Source organism: Natator depressus, chromosome 3 (genome assembly GCF_965152275.1).
Source record: "Natator depressus isolate rNatDep1 chromosome 3, rNatDep2.hap1, whole genome shotgun sequence".
Lineage (NCBI taxonomy): Eukaryota > Metazoa > Chordata > Testudines > Cheloniidae > Natator > Natator depressus.
In genome coordinates this window covers 158,079,919-158,099,735 of record NC_134236.1, presented here as the reverse complement: position 1 = coordinate 158,099,735, position 19,817 = coordinate 158,079,919, and the positions used below count along the sequence as shown (strand labels likewise).

At 39.3% G+C, this 19,817-nt stretch overlaps 1 protein-coding gene across 5 annotated transcripts in view; it reads right to left on the bottom strand.

Moving 5' to 3' along the window:
- Positions 1-19,817, bottom strand: part of CDC42BPA (CDC42 binding protein kinase alpha) — a 336,523-nt gene that overhangs the window by 136,169 nt on the left and 180,537 nt on the right. For all 5 annotated transcript variants that reach the window (XM_074949164.1, XM_074949160.1, XM_074949163.1 and 2 more), the window contains exons 6-8: positions 6,027-6,120; positions 4,942-5,142; positions 4,098-4,346 (exon numbers count right to left, since the gene is read on the bottom strand). In XM_074949164.1, coding sequence (XP_074805265.1) covers positions 4,098-4,346; positions 4,942-5,142; positions 6,027-6,120 — 544 coding nt within the window. The remainder of the gene's footprint in view (positions 1-4,097; positions 4,347-4,941; positions 5,143-6,026; positions 6,121-19,817) is intronic.

Here is a 19,817-nt window from a genome sequence, read left to right as displayed (position 1 = left end):
CAGTGTCCCTGTAGAAGGGCAAAGGATCTCACACTGAGCGTGGCAACTATAGGCGGACACCATTATCGTCAGTCCTTGAAAAGGTCTTTGCTCACGTTTTGCTTGGTAGGATGCAGCCTCTCCTCAAGAGACGTTGTCATCTTCAGCAACCAGGTTTTGCTGTTAGGCAGTTGACAATAAATGCTGTCTCTAGAATTTAACCACCTGCTTTGTGTGGTTTATATCATCATCATCAAAGCGGCTTTACATTTGGTCCACAGGTCACTGCTTTGGCTCACATTGAACAGAATGGAGTTCCAGATGATCTGGTAAATGTGGTGCACAATCTTCACTCTGGTATTTGTGCAAGACAGCATGTTGGTTCACAGCTTTTGCCACATTTTTACCCAGTGAGAATACCAACATACTTAAAGTTAAGCACATTTGCAGAGCCAGGGCCATAACGTTTTGGAGGTTTTTTTGGTGGGCGGGGAGGAAAAAGACGGAGGTGAGAGATGGACTTTGGAAGGAAGATATATTTGAATGTTCTCAGGTGATTTGGGGAACCCAGATACACTACAGATGTACTACTGCACAGTATCTGAAAGGGTAACTGATTGGTCTTATCTCACAATTACTGCAAAATAGCTAAAAATACATTGGATTTAAAAAAAAAATCTTTCAGATCTAGTAATTTAAGGTTGTATTATTAACAATTTCTTCATTAAAAATTGTACATATTATTACCGCAATCTTGAAAGGGTCCCTTTTAAAAATAATGTCAACTTAGTATAAAAGCAGAATTGAGTGGAAATTGTCAAGCTTTGGCCCCAAGTTCTACAATGGGATACGCTAGCACAGACCGCTGCAATGTCCCACTGAGGTCATTGGGACTCCACAGGAGTGCAAGAATCCATACTACTAGACCACATTGCAGAATTGGGCCTTTGTTTCTACTGTCACAATAAAACAAAGTTCATTTCAAAGCAGAAAGGGGTGGCGGAAGGATTAAAAGAAGCGATCACAAACAGTCTAATGAAAAGATGCCATAAAGGAGATAGGATAGTTATCTTCAGTTATGTAGCTGCAAAGTGATAGATGCAGTTTTAAACCCTTGCAGGGTTTCTGAAGGCATACACTGATGTTTTGTGGACTGCTGCAAAAGGATCAAGATATAAATTTTCTGCAATTTTCAATATACTTATGCTGACAGTACCATAAATTTAATCTAAACATATCACAGTACATACAAAACAACTATATTAAACAAATGTTGTATGAAGGTTGTAGAGTCAAGCACTCAAAAGCTAGAAAATGCCAGAATTAAGGTAGCTGTGCAACCTTAACTTTACTTCCTTGTGCATATGCATGAGTATACAGTCTCTAATTACATCATATATTACTTTTCCATAGGTTCCCTGCTTCATTCAAATGTACAAGATGGACAATTATCAGTAAACATGGCAACTACTTAATATTTCCTTTTATCTCCAGGATTGAATGTGTGGTCCCTTACCTCATTTACTGCACAACATCCAAATCCTGCACCGTATAAAAAAATTATTAATGTCCTCGTGGACTTTACTATGGCATGACCATAGTATCTGAGTAACTTACAAACATTAATGAATTTTTCTGAGAACACCTCTGTGAGATAGGGAGGTATTATCATTCCCATTTTGCAGATGGGGACTGAGGCAAAGAAATATTAAGTCCAAAATTTGCAATAACATTTTTTAAAATGTCCATTAATTTTCTGTCAGATTTTTCAGAGGTTCCGAGAATCCACAGATGCACTTCAAAAGGAGTTGGAGGGCTCAGCACTTCTGAAAAGCAGACCTAGGTGTTTCACATTAGGCACCCAGAAAATGAAGTCTAAGCAATTAGTGTCCATCTGTGACAATTTAAGTGACTTGCCCAGTATCACATCAGATGTCTCTGGAAGAGCCAGGGATAGATTCTAGTTATATTTGGTTAGAGTCAAATGACAATCAGAGGACCACTGTTCCTTTCCTCCAGAGATCCTGCGGAAAAAATTGTATGTGATCAGGTACATGAACATATATCCATACAGGTAACCTTAATTCTGGCACTTCTACTTTTGAGTGCTTGACTTTGGAACCTTCATGTTCTTTTAACATATATCTTTGTATGTAAGTTTAAAAAACTTAAGAAAAATGAAAAAACAAATAATCAAAAAAACTTATGTAAAACTGTAGACATTCCCTACACAACCTGACTCTAAGACCTTCAGCTATGTAGCACAGATTTCTACCACTTGAACTGCAGTAGGAAGGGCCTTTCCACATTCCATTATGACAAAAGGTATGTTGATACAGGAAAACAGCAGGAGCAGGAATTAATTTGTCTCTGTCCTACCTGGAGGTTCATGTCAGTTTGGCTGCATCAGAATAATACAGAACACTCAATGGAGCCTGGGAGCATATACAGTGCAGCTGGCATGTCCAAAAATTCAGAAGCAAGTGCTGAACAAGCATTACTGCACATGTGCAAACAGCAGATTTTTGTGGCTTATAATAAATCTGGGTGTATTCTCACAGGGACAGCTAGAGGCATCTCTCTGATGCTAGGACTGACCCCTCACCAAATTTCAAAGTTCCTGTTCAAAACCATGGAATTGCTAAAACTATTAAATAAATGACTGGACATTTTTTTTTTAGCAGGGGGTTAAACTACTTATTTATTATCTTTCTTCTTGAAAATAGCTGAACTGTTTTCACTCAAACATTCAAAAAATTCAACCTGAGGCAGAGATCAGGCACGGAAAATTTCAGTTACAATGATTAAAAATTGGTACAATTGTGAGTCATTTTGAGTGGAGGGTTATAATCCACAGTGACAGAATAATAAAATTACGTGGACATTATTCTTTATTATTCTGGACTAAGGGTATGTCTACAGTGCAATTAACCACCTGCGGCTGGCACATGTCAACTGACTTGGGCTCACAGGGCTCAGGCTATGGGGCTCTAAAACTGTGGTGTAGACATTCAGCCCCAGGCTGGAGCCAGAGCTCTGGACCCCCATGACACCTAGGCTCTAGCATGAGCCTGACCATTTGCACTGCAACCTCACAACCCTGCAGCCCAAGCCCAGCAAGCTCAAGTCAGCTGACACCTAGGGGTTACAGTGGACGAGAAGCTGGATATGAGTCAACAGTGTGCCGTTGTTGCCAAGAAGGCCAATGGCATTTTGGGATGTATAAGTAGAGTCATTGCCAGCAGATCGAGGGAAGTGATCGTTCCCCTCTATTCGACATTGGTGAGGCCTCATCTGGAGTACTGTGTCCAGTTTTGTGCCCCACGCTACAAGAAGGATGTGGAAAAATTGGAAAGCATCCAGCAGAGGGCAACAAAAATGATTAGGGGACTGGAACACATGACTTATGAGGAGAGGCTGAGGGAACTGGGATTGTTTAGTCTGAGGAAGAGAAGAATGAGGGGGGATTTGATAGCTGCTTTCAACTATCTGAAAGGGGGTTCCAAAGAGGATGGATCTAGACTGTTCTCAGTGGTAGCAGATGACAGAATGAGGAGTAATGGTCTCAAGTTGCAGCGGGGGAGGTTTAGGTTGTATATTAGGAAAAACTTTTTCACTAGGAGGGTGGTGAAACACTGGAATGCGTTACCTAGGGAGGTGGTGGAATCTCCTTTCTTAGGAATTTTTAAGGTCAGGCTTGACAAAGCCCTGGCTGGGATGATTTAGTTGGGGATTGGTCCTGCTTTGAGCAGGGGGTTGGACTAGATGACCTCCTGAGGTCCCTTCCAACCCTGATATTCTATGATTCTATGACACGGATCAGTCGCAGGTGTTTAATTACATTGTAAACATACCCTAAGTGTCTAATCCCGTAAACATATAAGTATATGTGTAACTTTCTTCAAGTACCCACACTGACTTCTACACAACTTGAGTAAATTTATTTATCTTCTTAAGTGTTTTCAGGATCAAGCCTCATTCCTTGGATGAGCATTTGTATCTACTTAGTATACAGCATACAGCACCAAAGCATTCTGAAATTTCAGAGCCAAATTTTGGAAATCTCTGTAACAAATGAAGAAAATTAGGATTTGGAAAAATGTCAATCTTAGACTTACAGAGTTTTTTAAACAATCGTCATCCACATCAAAGTTTGATGTATCAGTTGGACTACTGACTTCAGGGATGTAAGGTGCTTCACAGTTCCGAATGTTATCCCATTCAATCCCAGCAAAAAATGGGTGGTTCTTAAAGTCTTCTATCCCATTTTGCCCAAGTCGATGCTCCCTGCTGCAAATGAGCCTTCGAATGAGGTCCTTGGCATTTTCAGACACATCTGTCACTTGTGCAGGAAACTGAAACCTCTCCTTAAAGGATAAAACAGGAGGAAATAGTTTATTACCAAGAAAATGTCACAAAAGTCAGGTTCCTTCGTGATTGTTTCTGTACAGAAAAATAGGGCTTTGCAAATACTCAGGCTCTTACTGTTAAATGAATGCAATAAGCTTCTAGGAAAAAATCTTCCCCAGACGATAAAAAGTATTGAAAATGCTATAACTGTCTCCTCCTTTTTTTATTTATTTAAATGTCTCATGTACATTTTTGGATTCTATCTTTGCCTCCAGGTGGAAGAATGTTTAAGGATCTCTTTCCTAAGCCAAAAAATGGATCCACCAGCAAAAAACAGAACAAGAAGATGTAGCATAGCCAAGACTTACTCCTTGGAGTGAACTAATAGCCACCATTGTATATCCAGGTTTTTAGTTTTGGACTATCTTATTCAAAAGCAAAGCCAGTTGCAATTCATAACCACAAAATGTACTGTATGGAAACCAAATTTATATTTAAGATTTATGAACATGAATACGATCATTACATAAGAACTCTCTTTATAAATAGACCTTTAAGCTAACCCTTTTTATTCACTAAAATTAGTTCACAAAAAATAGAAAAAACACTAACTTTGTGATTCATTATTTTCCCGTAGGTCTCCACCAATGACTCTGCATAAAAGGGTGTCTCTCCATAAAGCATTTCATACATGCAAACACCTAGGGACCACCAGTCACACTCAGGTCCATACTTCCCTTTTCCATCTTCCATGGCCTGCAGGATTTCTGGAGAGATGTAGTCTGGAGTTCCAACTGCTACCGAAGACTGGACCTGGGGAGTTAGCATTTTCATGAGTAAAAATGACATACACAGTTACAGACAGTAGCGCCGGGGGTGGAGAGAGAAGTTGAGGGATATCACGTGCATATGTAAGTTTATAATTCAAATTATAAACAGTGAATTCTAATACAAAAAGGGGGTTTCTAAATAACAATTGAGAAAAAATGTTCTCGTGTCAAAGCCACTTCAGTGTTTCAAACCTAAAGTTCTGAAAAAATTTATTGGGTATTCTAATAATTTACTTTTGCTGTGAGCTGTGATGAATGCCAAAAATAAGGCAGTTTCGAGCTTGCAGTTATTATCTCCCTGATAATCGCACACGTTATTAATTCAGATGCTTTGTAACACTTCAGGGCATGACTATCACACTGGAACTACATTCTTGTCAGATACACCACACATTGTATAAGTTTAAACACAGCACTGCAATAGGATGAAGCGATATCAATGGTACCTGATTCTGCTTCTGCCAAAGCCCTGATCTGAGTCCAGTGAAATCAACGAATGCTTTGACTGAGTAATGATTATGGCATGAGGCTCAAAATTGAGTCTTACACCTTTCCAATGGATATGTATTAATTTTGATTATATGCCCTCCCTTTATTAACTTTTTTAATGAAATTAAATAAAAATGCATTTAACAAAGACAGAATTTACATAGAATGCAGATACATTCTGAACTGAAACCAAATACTGTAAATACTTATAAAACTGTACAAATGCTATCACTGTCATTAATAAAAATGTGCACTTAAAAATGACATTTCCTTCACAAATAGGACTTCTTTGCGAGCATAAATTTCACTGGCAAGTAGAGGACAGAAAGGAAAGGTGGTTGAGGGGAGGTCAGAGCTGTATCATTCTTTCTAATTTACCGTTCCATCTTCCATCAGTTTCAGACAAGAACCAAAATCTGCTAACCGAATATGTCCATTCATATCCATCAAGATGTTGTCTGGTTTAATGTCCCTGCAAATGAAATGTATTCAATAATTAGCATGAAGAAAAGCATAATGCATCCTCCTGGGCAATAACTTTGAAACTTGTTTTTTCATTCACTGACACTGCAACATCATTAGACTGAGTGTAGTGGCTCACTACATGACTTTATTCATAAAATACTTGCCATCCAGTCATACATACAGTTGGAATTTTTTCAGTGAAGCATGTGGGGATTTAACCATGTAACTCCCATTAATCATAATAATCATCATGTGGTCAAATTCCATACATCACAGACAATTTACACCAGTATACGTATAAAGAAACCAATGGCAGAATGTCTGCATAGTCTTATGCATTCCTTATACTGTGCTATTATCTAATACTTTACTGAAATAACAGAGATGTCTAAATCACTTCAAGATGTCTAGAGGAGTACTCTTAAGTGACATACTGGCACTAGGCTAAGAAAACATCTCCCATATGTAACTGTGGAACAAAGTTACAACAAATAATTTGTGCAGTATTACGATTTAGCATCTTTCATCTATACATTTCTGGATTTCTACTATGTATTCCTACACCTAACACACACACACTCTTATTCTAGTTCATATTATCCACTCATAAGGCTAGGTGGACATTCAATCTGGAATTTGTGACAATGCCATTTCATAGACCTGCTGAAAGGTCTCTGAAGAATCCTGCACTAGCTTACAGCCTGCCCTGTTGGTGATACCCTTGTGAGTAGTCAACTTGTGTTGGTTTGAGAACCTACATTTATTTTTGGAGTCATGCACATTTAAAAAAAAAAAAAAATCTATTCACACAAACCAACAAACCACGAGCACACAGAGCTACAGCTCTGCTGTAAGAAAGCAATGGTTTTACAAACCCCACATGAACTCTGAGAATATGTCAGGTTTCAGAGTAACAGCCGTGTTAGTCTGTATTCGCAAAAAGAAAAGGAGTACTTGTGGCACCTTAGAGACTTAGTCTCTAAGGTGCCACAAGTAGTCCTTTTCTTTTTGAGAATATGTCATTCAACATTTCTTAAGCATAAACAATTAATTCAAGAAACCTGATGACCTGCCAGCCTAGTGGTGGGACTCGTGTATTATATACTGTAAGCAGCAGGATTGTAGGAACAGATGTCTTGTCTAACCTGACAGCCAGAACTTGGCGGCCATAAATAAATAGGGCCATGTTCATCATTGGCAGCTTCATGGAGCTCAACCCACATATGTCAGCAGTGTCTATGATTCTGTGTGTGCTGCTTCTGTGACACCACCGGCCACAATCATTTCATAGGAGTCAGCTTAAGTCAGTGGTGATTTGGGATCTCTGGACCAGAAGTGTAACTCCATTGCTTGAAGTGGCATTGTAACAGATTTACCCCAGTGTAATTAGGAACAGACTTTGGACCTTCACTTCCAAAGGTCCTAGTTACAAAAGTACTCCCATGAAATACCTCTAAGAGGGAAGAGTGTGGAGAAAGAGAGGGCCATAAAAGAATAAATAACTTAAGGAATTTACACCATAAACTCTGTTAAAGTACTGAGTTTATCTCAAAACTATGAAAGCCATGGGATTTAGAATTATGATTGACATTAATAGATTTCAGGAGTTATTCCTTACAATTTAGTGGGGTTTTTTGTGGGGGGATTTTTTTTAGATTTTTGCGGGGAGAGGGGGAAGGTGGAAGAGGAAAGGTTGTGGGGTTTTTGTAAAATGTTAAATTTAAAACAAGTTCAAAATATTTTTAAAATATGTATTAATTGTACAGCTCACTTTGTACTTAAGATAAATTTTTAAGAGTAATAAAAACTGTGATTAGCTGTTTGTGAATTTTTATTTCACCAAATTAGGTTTTGGTTCCGTGAAGGGATCTGCATAGGTAGAGCCCTGCTGGATATAAAATTTGAGTCCACACCCATCCGCGATTTGCAAACATGGTTCACGGATATCCGCATCTGCGGATATCCATGGATATAAATACAATATCCGCAGATTTGCAGGGCTCTGTGTATAGGCATAAGGTCTATCCTTGCACATAGATTTATACAGTAAGAGCGTAATCCTATAAAGGTGACAGTTTTTCATCTGAGGCTTTAATGTCTCCCAGGTAACTGAGTACACAGGGAATCTGAAATTCATAGATTAATTGGGCCCAAATTCTGCAGCGGACTGTGTGAGGGCACACCCATATGGAGTCAAGTGCAGAACTAAGACCTTGGTGGTTAGGCATGTGAATGAGGTCCAAATGTAATATATCTTTTAACTAAAAAATAACACAATACAAATAAATAATAATTAAAACACAATTATAGCATTTGCCCATTAAACTGCATTTCTCAAAAATATGACAAGGGTATTAAATTCTCATCCTACTCTGACCCAAAATATTCAAAAGGAAGACCATGAATTGACTGCCACAGCAATGTTAGCTTTCAAAGATTTGAGCTGTTTATGAGGCATAAGAACAAAATAGGAAATATTAGCAACTGAAAATACTAACTTTATTTCATTCTTATAACATATAAATGATAAACATATAAATTAGAGACAAGGTGGCTGAGGTAATACAGTATCTTTTATTGGACCAACTTCTGTTGGTGAGAGAGAGAGGAACTTTCAAGCTCACACCGAGCTCTTAGACTTCTTAGCTCTACTTAGTCGAAGAAGAGCTCTGTGTGAGCTCGAATGTTCCTCTCTCTCTCACCAACAGAAGTTGGTCCAATAAAATATATCACCATACTTAACTTGGATCTCTAAAATCCTGGGACCAATATGGTTACAACAACACTGCATTATTCACAGGCTGAGACCTTGGCAAAAAGTAAACTGAATTATTCACAGGTTGAGACCTTAGTAGGCTATGCTATACCTCAGAGAATTTTTTTAAAGACTGATTTATAAACCTTTGTAATTAAAGGTTTATAATGGAAAAGATGAAAGACTCTATAGCACTAAGGGTAAGATGTCAAGCTTTACACACTTCAGAATAATGAAAACAGTACCAGTAAGTTTCAGGAAGCTACTGTACATGAATAATACATTTTATAATTTATATTAACTTGTTAACACAATTGTTTATTGTTTGTAACAATAAAAATCGGGTTAATTTATTTTTTTGAGGGGAATTTATTTTGTCAAAAACTGTTTGCTCTTTAGGTTCTGATACTGCACCATTAAAGTCAATGGAAGTATCTTCCACTTCAACAAGTGTAGTATCAAGCAGAAAAGAAATCAATGTAGATTTATACAGATGCTAACATTTATTATGGTTGAAATTGACAAAAGTACATGTTTTCAGTTTTCTGTCTACTTTCACAGATCGAAGCTCCTGACTAAATCATGACATACATTAACAGAAACACTTCTGTAAAAAGCAGAACTGTCCCTAAAGCTCATTCCTCCTGACTGTCCCTTTCAAGGAAGTCTTTTGATTTTCACAAAGTTCTCAGATAAAATTATTACTGGACGTTGGTCCACTGAGTCCCCTACTTCACAAAAGTACTTGGAAGGGAACTCTCACTACTGAAGCTGTGAAGTTTTCACATTGTTTATGCCTAAACCCTGCCTGGTCATGGAGATTGGTAGAAGTGCAAAGAATGGAGCAAACAGCATGCAAAAAGACAAGACGACGGTGGACATCCAAGGGGATCCCAGATCTCAGACAGCTATGCAAACCTGCAACTCCCTTGGCCACTGCCCTTCAAGCTCTGCTTTGACTCAGAAAAAGGATACCACAGAGTACAGGGTGGAGAGTTAATGTTGCCTTAAATATACTCAGTCCAGTATATTGCAAGTATAGGTTAATACTGTGTTATCCTGGGTACTGCTGCCAGTGTGGGTAGCTAACTTTTTAAAGTATAATTGGTAAAACTACAAAACAGGCACTTCTGACTCAACTCAAATTTAAAAACCAAACAGTCTTAGATCAATAGTATTTAGATCTTACTGTGTTTGTTAGTCATATGCAGAAAAACACTGACATGGAAGTAAAATACACAAAGTAAAAAGCTCTATTTTCACAACATTTAGAAACAGTCACTGGTTTGGGTGACTCACTAACAAAGAGCTCCTGCCACTCTAGAAACACAGCAAATGCATTTATCAAAGGCAAGCAAGTATTATTAGATTTCAAATCTCAGAAGAGGGCACAATAAATAATGGCTAATTCTTAGAATGTAAACTGAAAGAAGCATTTGAGCATCCATTAAGCAACATTCTTCAGTCCCAGTTTTGCAGAATGTTGTTGACGCTACATGTCAAATAATTACTATTGCCAGTTTGAGATTTTTTTTAAATGTATTTATTTTTACATTGTCCCATCAAAGTACATTTCAAATAAAAAAACAGAAACATGCTACTAATGTCTTGGGAACCATAATTCTGGTGTGAAATGATCTGCAAAAAGTAAATCTAAAATCAAATTGCATTTCAAAATCTGGACCAAGAACAAGATAAACAAAAAACAGGAAGTACCTTTGAGGCACCGTTTACCCAAGTCATCTGTCTTTCAAGATATACCCAAGAGTATTAAAAAAAAAATATGGACAGCGAGTTCACAGATTCCACAAAACAGAACCAAGAAAAATCTTGCTGTGATCGTCAGTATTACACACACTCACACACACACACATTACAGAGGGCACCGAAAATACTGTGGCTAAATACTTATTTTTAAGAGCCATTTTTGACACCAGGCCAAATGTTCATGTCCCACAGGAAGGTGAGGAAAAACACAATATATTTCAAGCTTTTTCTTGTCACATCTCTGCTTCATCATCGACACACTGAAGTAGAGATGGCAGCCTTGCAGAAGAAGCAGGAGGCAGAGTCTATACAAACTAGAGGCCAAGAACTGTGGATGAAACCTTGGGGGAATCCCAATCAGATACATGGAATGGTTGTCCCTTCATGAGCCTCTTGCCCTCCTCTTCCCTTGCAGCAGGGCCAACCACTGTGCTGTGCTACCATTGCCTACTCCACCACAGAGATTCCTACATAATCCATGGGAATCTAATGCTGTGAAAGAGGAATTAAGACTGGAGTGACCAGATGAATCCAATTTTTAAAATTCTTTCCATTTCCTATTAGTCACATGGGTAAGAATGATTATTTTTCATAAATATAGGTAGCCAGATCCGCAACTTCAGTAAATCTGTGTAGCTCCATTGACTTCAATTGACTTCAATGGAGCTAGGCCAGCTGAGAATCTGGCCCAACGTCTTTTGGGTGCTTGACTTTGCAACCTTAATAATGTTCTTTTAACACTAATTTTTAGACTAATTTCCTAGGCTTTTAAAAAAATCAAACTAAAAAGAAATTCCATCAGGTTAAATCACATTGACAACCATATATGTTAACAGCAGGATTGGAACCTTTAAATCCACCACACGGATCTCTGCCACCTGAACTAATGGAGTAAGTGATAGCAGTAGTAGGTTATCACCCTCTATGTGGACTAGTACAAGAGGAGGAAGATGCATACGCTTTGCCAATAGGTTTCACAGATATTTGCTAACAGCAGAAGAATATTGAGACTCAGGATTTTGAGTATCATTCTTGGTTATGGAGTGTGCTCCAGTTATTACAGATCTTTCTGCTCTTGTTTTCCCCAAGCCTGACACTTCTGACCCAGAGCTCTCTCTCTCTCTCTCTACCGCACCCTCCCTGACTGCTCATCCCAGTCGCATCACCTAGCCACTCCTCGTCTCCAGTCTCCATCCCATTCCCGTCTCCCCTTCCAGGCTTCCCAGCTCAGTCCCAGTCTTCCCTCCACCCAGCATCCCCTTCAAGGCTCCTTCTTCCAATTTCCTTACCCACTCAGGTCCAGTCCCTCTGCCCCTTCCTCAACCAATCTCAATCTGCCCCGCATCTCCCACTGGCTCCTAGTCCTCTGACCCCTGTTCCTTACACACAACTGGCTTCTGGTCTTCTTGCCTGGCCCGTCCCAGCCTCCCCTCGCACCAGCTATTCATCCAATCTCAGTCTTCTCCTCTCTCAGTCCCCACCTACTCCTGTTTCCATATCCCCCATTCCCAGTCCAAGTCTCCTTGCTCAGGCAATCCCAGTGTCTCCCCCAATCTTTTGCCAGCTCCCAGCATCTCCTCCTGAACCAGGTTTCTTGTCCTTAACTATTCCCTCTACACCACTCACTGCGGTTGAGGTTTTGGCCTCTCTGCATTTGAGTCAAGTGGCTTCCTCCTCCATGGTACCTGGGGACTGGAAGGGAGAACATTCAGCACAGAACAGACCATCTCCCTGCTCTCTATTCTGGTGCCCTGCACTACTGCTGACTACAGCAGCCAGGAGCAGCAATTACAAAGAAAGTCCCTCTCAGCCCCTGCAGCTCTGGGATGGAGCCTACCCAGTACCGAAAGAATCTTTGGAGAATGTAGCAGTCAAGTTCTAAAAAACATGTGCAAACTGAGATAGTCCGAAGACTTAAGTCTTGGCCAAATGTGGATGTTTTTTCATGAGAACAGCAAAAGGCCATGAAATGTTGTAATAATTTTTTTTTATCATAAGCAAAGAATGTAATTTTTTCTAATCACTTCTTTGAAAATGGCTGAGCCATTTTTGTTTTAGGCAGACACCTGGGATGGAAAACTTCAGTCCAAATGGTTAACGTTGGCAAAGATATAAGCAACTGAAACAAGGTCTTACAGCAGGAGTGTTCAGCGCTAACAGCTCCCCCTATATTATCACTTGGGGGTGCTCCCAGGATCCTTCACAACAACAAAACTGAATGACTCTTCACAACAGATATAGAAGGTTTAAAGAGAGAGGTTTCATTTGTTAATATTTATAAAACATTTTGAGATCCTGCGATCAAAGGTGCTAAAGAAGTGCAAAGTGCCAATATTACCTAGGTAGTAGGCTACATACAGAGCACCTGTTCCTTACAAACCTTTCAATCCTGTCAGGGGCTTCAAAAGAGAGATCACATGCTACTCTTAAACAGGAAAAAAACCCATTTCAAAATAGGATTTATTTGCAAACCCATTCTGTAAATCACATTTATAGTGGGAAGAGATGCTGAATTCAAGAAGTTTGATAGCATAGTGCTCTATGGAATCCGTAACCGACTCTTGAAGAAACCACACCCTGTTCAAGAGCAGAGCAGCCCTTTCCCACCCAGTTGCATGACACACTGTGCATACAGGCTTTAGGGGTTACTTTGTTATCTTGAGTTGCTACAAGTACTTCAAACTGACAGCAAAGTAAATTAAACGGCATGCATGCTCAAACTATCAAAGGAAACAGTACAACTTTGTGCCCTTACTTCCGCTTCACAGCAATGTCATCTTCGGGTGTGATCTGTGAGTAAAGTCTAGATTTCTATTTGGAATGAGTGATATATGAAACTCAGAAGACCCAGAAGTTTGGAGCACGAGACCACCCTTAAGTACAGATGCTTATGTAACGTGTTTGGGTCTGCAACACCAGAAACAATCACATGACCTACTGAATGCCTTCAGCTCCTGTCAATTGCAATGGGAGTTGTAGGCACTCAGCCCCTTGTAGTAGAAGCTTGGCATTGCACAGGATCAGAGTCACGGCTGGAAACGTTGTCGGAAGCGATTGTCCATGCGATTTTAGGTACTTCCTGTTTCTGGTCAGCCTGGAAATACTGGGGGAACACCTGCTTTCATGAGTATTTTGTAAGCTTGCTTCCAGAATGAAAATAAAAAGCACTGAGGCTTGTGAAAAAAAATATTTAAAATATTAACAGAACATTTTTCAAACCTCATAATAGAGTCTGGTTTAATTTGTGATTTGGGCAAAGCTTCAGATTGAGGTTTGTTTCTCCGAATGGGTTCACCCAGCTCTCTTTAAAATGAGTTTTTCTTTAACCACAAATAAAAGATTAGTCATTTTGAATGCTGTGTTACTCTAACAGTGTTCTGATATGAGATTATAGTAGGTGTTAGAGAAATCAAAATGAATGGCAATAATCCTACTAATGAACCAGACAGAAATTCTGTTTGTTTACTAAGGCTCATGAATAAACTGTTCCCTATGAAATTTGGTAAATCTGTAGCAGTGTTTTATATCAGTTATTAAAAAAAAAGCCTAATTTTATGTTCTGAAGCCATTTGACTAGGTTCATTTCTGAGACACAAAATTACTACAGAAACACTAAGAACTTAGCAAATTGGAAATATGTATTATAATTGAATTTTAAGTAAAGTTAAAATTTGTACCAAAATTGATTGCAAATGCTGGCATGTAAGACCCAAAGGAAAGCATATCTGTCAAGAAGACAACAGCAATTATGTAATGATTGTTTTTCAAGTATAGCTTCATTATGGGGCTGGGACTATTATTTCCAAATGCAAACAGCACACCAGGTAGTTTATTTTTCTGTGAAGCAATAATGAATAATGAATATTGAGAAATAAAATATATTTCTTACAGCTCACATATTCGTTTTTCTGGGTTTTCTAGAAAACCAGAAATCATGCAGGTAGCAATTTACTCCTGCTACTGTTATGTTTACTGGACTCTTAAATCACTGAAGTTAAGTTTATTGCATAATTATGCTGGTGGTATCAAAGTCTGCTCAGGTATTGAGGTTCACCTGCATCACTCTACAAGTAATTGGATAACAGAATCCACCTGGAGAACTGCAATAGGAAAACAAAGATTAAAACAGCAAGAATCTTAATGAGTTTCATCTCTCTCTCACTCCTGGAACAAGCGTCCCAGAATGGCTATGAAGAAGCACTCAGAGAGCACTATTACAAATGATTATGCCATTGGGCCAGCTTGCAGACATGCATATTAAATTCACATGCTAAAAATTATTATGAAATTAGAAAACCTGAAAAGATCAGGAAACAATACTGTGTCTTTTAGCACATGAAGGAGAAGCTCTAGGTTTAAACTCCGTGACTTCAGTGGGAGTCCTGCATGAAGAACGATTGCAAGAAAAGTCCCTTTCACAGTATTACTCTATATTTAGAAATATAGACAAAGCTACCAGTTTATTTTAGTCTACTGGTTAAATGCATAGAGTGATCTCATGCATAAGCATTATTTCATCTTCATGTTACGAAAATATATACATATAATGTAAATGAAATCGTATTTGATTTTATAAATTACCTGTCTCCCACATAATCAGAAAGAGTATGTCAACACTGCAATTAAACACCTGTGGCTGGCCTATGTCAGCAGACTTGGGCTTGTGGGTCTTGGGCTACAGGGCTGTTTAATTGTGGTGCAGACATTCCGGCTCAGGCTGGAGCCTGTGCTCTGAGACCCCGCAATGGGGGAGGGTCACACCCTAAGGGCAGGCCTACACCTAAAATGCTGAAGCAGCACAACTACACAGATGCAGCTGTGCCAGTGTAGCGCTTTGGTGAAGACACTACTATGCTGACGGGATAGCCTCTCCCACTGGCGTAGTTAATCCACCTTCATGAGAGGCAGTAGCTAAGTTGAAGACGTCCACCCACCAACATAGCGCTGTGTACACTAGGGGTTAGGTTGGTATAACTGCATCGCTTAGGAATGTGGTTATACCAATGTAAGTTTATAGTGTAGACCTGGCCTAAAGCTCAAGATCTACTATCATTGCTAACCATAAAGTAAAAAAGCATGAATTGTATCTGGTATTAAACAGTTTTTCTGTGAATTCTCCAAATTCTCAGTATTTTTCTCTATGTCCCTCCTATCTGGGTTATAAAGTTAAAACCAAAACACTGGTTTGTGGAAAAAATAGTGGTTTTAGGTATAGTTGCTAGACATTAGCACAGGGAAGCTGATCTTGATGGCTTAGTGCTAACTGAGGGTCCTACAGAACATCATTTAATCATTATACATGTATGTGCATTCCCAACAATTACAATCCAAATGTTAGAAGCAGACATTTATTGGTTATAATTATGCATTTTTTACAATAGGCAGCAATTCTCTTTGCCAAGCTACCTGCCCTAGGAAAAAATGCTAGCACAGATCTGCCTACCATAAAGGCTGGAGCTTCACTCCAGAATTCCTTCCGTACCAAAGATTTTCCCCTACTAGGACAGAAGGTGGGTAAACTGTGCCTCTCCCTTCTGCTGTTTCAGAAATACTTTTCTTCCCCCACTGCCCTTTGTTTGGTGCAATAAAACTACACCCATGCCAAAAATAAATAAATACATAAATAAAAATGAAGACACATTTATGTTTGGCTACTTTTCAACTAAAGAAGACAATTTGTTGCTTACAAAGGTTTTATTGAGTTAATACATTCAGCAATGCAGAACTGTGAGCCCCAAGAGATACTCAAAGCACTACATCTGGTGATCTTCCAACAAGTCTGGGAGTCACTTGATTTGGACTGGTCACAGTTAAACATACAGCAATTTAAGTGACAGAATCTACTGCTATTTTCCATTATATTGTGCTGGGTTATATCAAATGCTGGAGTTGCCATACTCTGCCAGTTTAAGCTTATCTCAACTCCAGCAAACAAAGCTAGAAATAAATCCCACCTGGCAAAAACAGCAGCACGCACTGCAGCCAGATTAGATTTGGGTAATCGGCAGCTACGCTTTAGTAATCCCAGTAAAATAGGCTGCTCACGATAGCAGCACAAGAAAAATGGACTTTGTTACACTCCTTTGACCAAGCCTCTTATCAAGGCTCCACTGTATCTCTACCTAAACAGACACTCCCTCATCCCATGTGTGGGACCCATAAAAACTTATTTCACTTAAACTCAGAATCACCTTTTGATCAAAATATATTTACCTGTATTAATATTATTCACACAGTGCTCAAAACAACACCATTATGTTTACATATAAATCAGACTCTGCCCTATGAAGCTGACAACAGAAGGATTTGAACCTGCAAAGGTGTAAGCATGTGAATAGTTTTGAAGTCAATAAGACATGCCAAAGTTTGCAGGATTGAGCCCTTTATAGGCAAAATACAATCAACAGGGGATAAATGGAACAGATTCTACACACATTTTTATTTATATTTTTGTAGGGTAGATTTATAATTTTCATTTTTTAGAAAAACTTTATCCTATGATTACTTGTGGCACCTTAGAGACTAACCAATTTATTTGAGCATAAGCTTTCGTGAGCTACAGCTCACTTCATCGGATGCATACTGTGGAAAATACAGAAGATGTTTGTTTTTATACACACAAATCATGAAAAAATGGGTGTTTATCATTACAAAAGGTTTTCTCTCCCCCCATCCCACTCTCCTGCTGGTAATAGCTTATGTAAAGCGATCACTCTCCTTACAATGTGTATGATAATCAAGGTGGGCCATTTCCAGCACAAATCCAGGGTTTAACAAGAACGTCTGAGGAAGGGGGTGGGGTGGGGGGGGTTAGGAAATAGGTTACCTCCCCTTGTTTTCCTAATCCCCATCCCCACCCCCACCCCCTCAGACATTCTTGTTAAACCCTGGATTTGTGCTGGAAATGGCCCACCTTGATTATCATACACATTGTAAGGAGAGAGATCGCTTTACATAAGCTATTACCAGCAGGAGAGTGGGATGGGGGGAGAGAAAACCTTTTGTAGTGATAAACACCCATTTTTTCATGATTTGTGTGTATAAAAACAAACATCTTCTGTATTTTCCACAGTATGCATCCGATGAAGTGAGCTGTAGCTCACGAAAGCTTATGCTCAAATAAATTGGTTAGTCTCTAAGGTGCCACAAGTATTCCTTTTCTTTTTGCGAATTCAGACTAACACGGCTGTTGCTCTGAAACCTATCCTATGATTGTAAACTCCACTCTGTTTTCTTATTAGCGGTTACCCAATATAGCCTTTACCACCCTCAGTATCACCCAAAAAATTCACCTCTAGTTTAGAAGAATCCCAATACTTTAAGCATCAAGAGCCCAATCTAAACTCTCATTAAAGTTAATGGACAGATTCCCATTGAGTATAATGAGAGCTGGATCAGGCCTCAAGGGAACAACTCCCAAGCCCTTGGAGACTGGCATATTTACTGAAAATGGGTATATGATTTTACAATGTATATAGTTTTATACCCAACAAATTAAGATTATTATTGGTAGTAGTATTACAATGGTGCAGACAGGCGCCAACAGAAATCAGGGCTCCAATGTACTAGGCACTATATACACACAGTAAGAAAGAGACCCTGAAGAGCCAACAAGTTAAACAGACTAAAAAGACAAAGGGTGGGAGAAAAGCAGTATTATTTTCCACACTTTATTAAGGTACATATACCTCAATCAAGGTTGCAGAGTCAGGAGTTGAACCCAGATCTCCTGAGTCTCAGGATATACATAATCTAGACCAGGGGTTCTCAAACTTCATTGCACCATGACCCGGCTCTGGCAACAAAAATTACTACACAACGCCAGGCGGGGGGACGGAAGCCTGAGCCTGCCCGAGCCCTGCCACCCTGGGGGGGGGGCAAAGTCAAATCCCGAGCCCCACCACCCCGATGGGGGGGCCAAAGCCGAAGCCCAAGGGCTTCAGTCCCACGCAGGTGGCCTGTAATCTGAGCCCTGCTGCTCAGGGTTAAAGCCCTCAGGCTTAAAGCCCTCAGGCTTAGGCTTTGGCCCCGGCCCCAGGCAGTGTAGCGCTCGGGTTTCGGCCCTAGGCCCCAGCAAGTCTAAGCCAGCCTTGTTGACCACATTAAAATGGAGTCACGATCTACTTTGGAGTCCTCACCCACAGTTTGAGAACACCTGATCTAGACTTAAAGAGACCCTGGTATTTTATTTTTCATTATTAAAAAAATATCCTTCTCCAGAGACTTACACTGTTCTTTAAACTAATTTCTGCTGTTCAAACAGCTATCCAGGAAAGGCCAAACTATTTATCTTCTGGTATCTGGTTTTCTTGATCAATTTCAAATGTTAATAAAGTAAGCAACAACACACAAAAGGGCGTGTGTTCACCAGCCAACTTATACACACTTTGGGTGTGCTCAGACATGGAGGTTCATTCCTGAACACACATACTGTGTGCACATACTGGCTTATGAATATATCCTGGTGTTTTTCAAAGAACTTACAAAATGGTCTTCTGAAAAATCAAGCAATTTAAAAACATTTTACTATAGCATCTTAAAAACTAATCTGCCAAAGAAAATTGTTACATTGTTGTATATTTATTTGCTGTAAAATATTTGGATGTTGTAGTCCTAGAATTAGGGTTAATTAAAAAACAACAACCCTGCTTTGTGTCTGAGTGTGTGCTGAAAACGCTCATTCTTACTTAAAAATAATGCACCATTGAGACAAGCCCTAATAACTCAAAAAAAAAAAAAAAGAGCTATAAAACAATGGTTTATCTCCAATCATATTCAGTTTCCATGGCATCACCCCAAATCAGATTAACCGAAATGGAAATGACTATGGCAGTGGCTTCCATATATCACCTTAAAAATTGTTGTGATGTGACTGTATGGAACATTAAACTCATGTACCAAGAGCAATACGTGTGCCAGAGTTTAGGAAACCCTGGACTGGGGTCTGAGCCAAAGCCCACTGAAATCAAAGGATGAGGCAGTGGAGCTCAGATGTCCGTGCAGTTCCTGAATGTGATGTACAGAGCAATGTACTTTCGGAGTCAGTTTCCCCACAAACACCACTTACAATCAAATAACTAGATCAGAAGGATTTTGTGTGAATACTATCTATAACACATGAAAAACTATTGGCAATATTATGCCTGCTTTAATATAGAACAGCCCCTAATATTTAATTCAAA